This window comes from Sinocyclocheilus grahami, unplaced genomic scaffold (assembly GCF_001515645.1).
Source record: "Sinocyclocheilus grahami isolate Dianchi unplaced genomic scaffold, SAMN03320097.WGS_v1.1 scaffold538.1, whole genome shotgun sequence".
In the NCBI taxonomy this organism is placed as follows: domain Eukaryota; kingdom Metazoa; phylum Chordata; class Actinopteri; order Cypriniformes; family Cyprinidae; genus Sinocyclocheilus; species Sinocyclocheilus grahami.
Window position 1 is genome coordinate 171,353 of NW_015505717.1, and position 6,016 is coordinate 177,368.

General features: G+C 34.9%; 1 protein-coding gene across 1 annotated transcript in view; it reads right to left on the reverse strand.

The window, feature by feature from the left end:
• Nucleotides 1-3,480, reverse strand: part of LOC107555561 (N-terminal EF-hand calcium-binding protein 1) — a 39,353-nt gene extending 35,873 nt beyond the window's left edge. Inside the window, exons 1-3 of the mRNA XM_016238390.1 lie at nt 3,136-3,480; nt 2,117-2,141; nt 483-591 (exon numbers count right to left, since the gene is read on the reverse strand). Of these exons, the coding sequence (XP_016093876.1) occupies nt 483-591; nt 2,117-2,141; nt 3,136-3,222 (221 nt within the window). The 5' untranslated portion in view covers nt 3,223-3,480. The remainder of the gene's footprint in view (nt 1-482; nt 592-2,116; nt 2,142-3,135) is intronic.
• Nucleotides 3,481-6,016: the final 2,536 nt, after the last annotated feature.

The following is a 6,016-nucleotide window of genomic DNA, read 5'->3' on the forward strand; positions in this document are numbered from 1 at the left end:
CGGATCAGCTCCAGGCATGACGAAGCAGATATCGTCGTCTTTTGGAAGGCCAAACTAAGTAGTTTCGCTTTCACAACGAAACACACGGCAACAACAATACTACAGCGAGAATCAAAGTTACGCCTTCTTTCTTTGCGTGAACATTTGGGCGGCATTATGCAAATCTTCCCACATAGTGATGTAGATATGTGGGGGCGTGTTATAACGAGCCGTTTTAGGTAGGCGTGGTTGACTCTTAACTTTTATAAAGAATATCTCTTTGGATTTGAGACTTTAGTCTTTGCAACTTTACAGATCTTCTTTATGCACCAAGAGCTTGTAACACTCCAAAGAGAAAGGAAAAATTTAAATCGCATCATATGACCCCTTTAAATGTTACCTTGAGGACCTCCAAAGGGTTTAATCAGGGTGTCGATCTGAGGAACCCAAAATGGTGCCTTGTCATTAGTATGTGTATGTGAATGAAAAGCAGCAATACTTACTTTGTGTTATGAGTGTCAATTGCATGGAAAAGCTCCTTTAATTCATCTCCTGCCAGAACACCATCTGAGAAGTAAGCCTTGAACTCGTCAAAGGACAGCTTCCCATCATCTTTTTGAGAGGAAAATACAGTTAAAAAGTTGCCTTGAAAAAATTTCCAACTCATAAAAGTATTTCAGGTTTAATAACGACAGTGCTGAATCTATAAATGAGAAAGAAAGCAAAGCTCATCATCTTCAGACAATGCCAATTTATGCACGTCAGATCTCAGATGCTTGGGAAAACATGAACACACAGACGCCGCAAGCCAATGTTTGCGACAGGGCTGAGGGCTCGTGTTAGTTAGCGCAGAAGCCAAGAGGTTTTCAAACAAACGGTGACAGGTGAGTCATGCCAGCCTACACTCAAAATAGAATAAATGTACTGTTGCACATGCTGTGTGCTATATACCTACTAATATACAAATAATATACTAATATAGCCTCAGAATGAACATAATATGAGGAAGAGGGAAAGAGGTCTGCAGAAATCCTTGTGCCTGACATACACCGAAAAACCTGCAATTATTACAATAAAGAGATATTTCTACCTAATTTAACTCCTACATATTAGTTTTGTTGGTATAAATTAATGTATTTAAGTTGATTCAGTGATGTTAAATAATATTGCTTGTTTAGATGGCGTTTAAATGACACTATCATCTTTTGTAGGGCTGCTTTATAGTTTATAGTTGAATCAAATTTTGATTTTGCAAAAAAACTGTTTTTTAACCGAACTTAAAAAACATTGGACTGATTTGAGCTGAATGGCGACATTGCCTTCTGTAGATCTACTTAAAGCAGACCTGAATTTGTTTCATAATTGATTAACTTGAACAGAACTGAACCAACACTGAACTGACTGGAGCTGAACTTTTTTAGAGAGCTGCTTTACAGTTTAAACTGAAAATTTGCAGAAAAAGACATTTGCATCATTGTTTATCTTATTTTCATGTTTATTACTGTGAAGCTGCTTTGAAACAATCTGTATCATATAAAGCACTATATACATAAAGATGACTTGTCCTGACTGTGCTTTGAAATTGCATTGATTGAAAAGATAGTATTCAGTATTACCGAGACAGAACTTAATATAAATGCTTCAAAATATTGTGTTTACATACTTTATATACGTATGTACTATAAGTGTAAAATTTTCAATTATATTTTGAAATTATATGTGTACATATATTTCCGTTTTAGTTACTTTAAGTTAAAGCAACACATTATTTTATAGTGCACTGCATGCTAAAGCAAAATAACTGAGTTTTAATTCACAATACCTGAACTGGACTTCACATAAGAAACCCAATCAATGCTATTTTTAAAATTCTATGGTTGCTTAAACTGAACTATAATAGGGGGGAGCACAGTAACATTTGTTTGCATAGCTCTACTAAAATATTGACTAACATTAGGAAACGTATGGACAGTATTGTGTTTCCATGACAACAGAGTAACAGCATAGACTGGAAATGGACAACCATTCAGACATATGGATGCACAGTTAGAGTAATGTGTACTAGTCTAAAAAAAAACTACTTATTATGCAGGTGAACATCAAGTGCATGTTAAAAGACACACAGGCAATGTCTTACCATTTTTATCAGCTCTTCTCAATATCTGAAAGCAAAAAGGACAATATCAGTTAATAACTAGGGGCCATGGAAAATGCATGCTGCGTTGATCGTGTAAAGGGACTCTAGCACTGTAAATTATTTAGGTCGAGGCCTAAAAAGAACAGAGATGAAAGAAAAAATGATGATGGCTATGTTGACTTTGAACACCCAGGCGCGCTGTAGTGGTCTGTTAAATAAAGTCCCAATTCACAGCAAGAATATTCACACTCTAAATACGGTCCTCTGCAAGGCATGCCAAGACTATGCTGAATATAGCTTCCTCCTTAGAGGAGTGAAAAACGATGCCACCAATCTGTCACGGACTGTGCTTCTTTATTCCTGTATGATAATTAACAATACACACCTCATGTCTCAGGGGAAGTTCTTTAGACAGCATACAGCAATTTAATTAGCAAAAACTGCACTTAAAGAGTGTGTCTTTGTTGGAAAAGACCATCCGCAGTCTATTTAATAACGAAATGTTAATGTGCATAAACTATGCACAATGACTAATTAATAATATGCTAGTTAACATTATGTATAATGACTGCAAATAGCCTAAATGATGATAGCTTAACATTAATTTCTATGAAGAATGCCAGTCTCACATCACTAAAACACTTCAAGATCAAGACCTGAGATCAGTTTATACCAACTAAATTTAGTTAAATTAAATTAAATTGCACTTATATATATATATATATATATATATATATATAATATCACTGTATCTTTAATATAGATCAAGGTACACGACTTTTGTTAATTTGCTTAATATTTATTATTAACATTCGTGCACCTTGATCTATATTAAAGATACTGTGATATTCTCTCAATCTTCAAGTAGACACTCACTCAACACAAAATCCTATGCAGCACTGTGGATTCATCAACAGGTTATTTTAAGACTCCATTTTCTCTTTATCGTTCAGCACACATAATTCGTTTTTACAATCAGACAAGATTTTAAAAAAATGAAAATGCTTTAATATACTCACATCCAAAAATATTGACATTCCTTTCTTCAACTCGATGGGAGTGCTGGCTTCATCTGAGAGTGACTGCACCTCTTCAGAGCAATCCATAGTGATTCCTTGTGATAAATAATGATCTAACTGCAACACTTTTCTTTTAGGTATAGTATAGTAACCTTTAATTCATCCACACAAGTGCGCGTGCAGAGAGCTCGGGCTGTAATGCGCATGAAAGGAATCTCGTGCTGCTGCACTCCAGTGAAGAGCCACAGGTCTCCTGATACTGATGCATTCGCATTGTGCTGTGCTATCACGCTAGTCATTCTTCCCTATCTGTCTCAGCGGGGATACACCATTTTGTTGTTTTGTGATGTGTTTCTTGATGTTTGTTTTGATGCAAATGAAAGAATAATGGAAAACGTGCAAAAATCGGTAGCTTAATTACGTTTATATCGTGTGCACGCGTTATTAAATAGTGTTACAGGAGAATCAAATTTAAAGGCATAGTTTAAAACATTAGGATAAGCACATTATTTGTAAACTATTCCTTTAAGTGATCGTAGCAAATACATTCGTTAAGGATTGTTCACACAGTGCATTTTTTTCTTAGAAAAAAGTGATTAACTTCTAACAATTTGATAAGTTCTTTGTACCTTCCTATTTATATATATATATATATATAAGTAAATACGATTACTGCGAAATGATAAAAGTAACTAAGAAAAATTCAACCTAGATGACGGAAGGCAATTCAAGCACACACACACAAAAAAAATCATTCAGTGATTTAAAGGTGAAACAGCAGTGACATCTTGTGGTAAATCATGCCAAGAACAGAAGCATCATGTTAAAAAGACATTTACATTTGAAGCATCTATATAACAAAACATGTCCCAAACTTTTACCTGGCACCATTTCAATTTTCAAATGAATCGGATTAATCACTGTTTATTTAAAAAAATACAGTAAAACTGAAACATTAAGTTGCATTAGTTTGGTAGCAATTACTAGTCTCGAGTTGAAGCTCATTAATAGGGCAGCTGCTAAATCACACCAAAACTAACTAAGCAACTCAATGACCCGGCCACATTAAAAGACTGTCTGTGGTTTATGACTAAGCTGCCATTCAGAAACCCCTTGACCAAGGCCAGTTCACAAAGACTCGTAATCTGTTGTAAAGAGAACAAAACCATTACGCTTGAGCAGAATGCGTATGAATGTACTGTGGCCAGATGAGTCAGGTTTCTTCATTCATACATGTTTACTTATCAACAAAGTCAACTGTTGCCTACCACCCTCAATGTCTAAAATCACAGACGATCCGTAATGACACGGCAGGCAGGTCTAATTATTGCTCAGTGTGGTAATATGTATCTAAATAAATGACGTAAACCCTCTCAAGTCAATCCCATATTCCAATCTGATAATATCATATCAAATATCAAATAAAAATGTGCCCATTGGCCTCTGTCCATCATCATGGTCCCCTAACTGTCCCCATATCTACTGATTGGCTTCATCACTCTGTCTGTAGTGTGAAGCATGCTAAATAGACACCACCACCTGAGAGCACCAGCGCTTATCTTCTCATGATTATATGTTATTCATCTGAGGTTGTGGCATATATACAAACTACTACACAGTTAAGGGCTTGTGTGGCAGCATTCGAAGAAGGACAAGATCTATTCTAAATGTGAAGGGTGTCAAATATCAAAATTATGAACGCTGATGATAACACTGGATATCTCTGACTAGCTATTACTACATTTCACTATATTTCAAATAAAATCCCTGTGTTTGCTGAAGCGGTTTTTTTTTTACTCTTGCTATTGAACAAACTGTATTTGTATAGGCTAAATGCCTCTTTGAAAAACATTGCAAGGACTTTAAAAACAGAAAATGGTAAGGGGAGAAGAGAGATTTGTCAACCAGTCAAAGTGCTTCAGTGGATTTACAAAACAAACTCGATTTGTATTTGCTATAGGAAAAGCAGCGATTGCTAGGCAGCATTCAAGTTTTTAGATTGGCTTTAATTCTATAAAAAAATAAATGCTACTGTACGTCAGAGCAGCTTTGTGTTATCAAGTCATGATTCTCAAATCTGTCTTTTCATTGGCTGTGCACGAGAATCAACACACATGGCTTTTAAAGGCCGAATATTCTATCAATGTAACCCAAAGAGATTTATTCTCGAAATTTAATTTTAGATTTATAGACATTTATAGAATCTAAATGTAAATATATCTAAGATCTAATGCTAAATTTATCTCCAAAAGGAGGTATTAGGAAGAATTAAAAATTCACAAGAAAACAAAAAAGGTACATAATACTTTGTTCAAGAGTGTCTAATATTATCCAGTCTATGTTGTCACTGAATAACACCAAAAAGTATTGTTTTTACTAAATGGTTTAAAAATTTGATCAGTGAAATATTCCCATTAGTAAATGTGCTATTTAGCCTACATTATCTATCTCTCTATCTATCTATCTATCTATCTATCTATCTATCTATCTATCTATCTATCTATCTATCTATCTATCTATCTTACATGTTCAATTTGGACTCAAATAATTTAGACCAAATGTCATGGAACCCAATTTCCAAAGTATACCGAAGCATTTATGTATTTGTCCCGGGCTCTAAGAACAATAACACTGTACAGAACAATGGACCTTTTTCACATTTCTCAGCAGCAGAAGTCGTCATATTTGGGTAAACTTCTATAGCAGTGAATGGGAGACTACCACAAATATATATGTTTTGCATTCCCATTTGCCAAATAGCAAAAGAAAAACTCCATGATAGTGTTTTCATGATTAAAAAAAATAGAAAGGGACTGATCAGAGTGAGAGAACGATGTCAAATTTACAGTCACTCCCATAGACGCTGTATTAACTAGTTTTG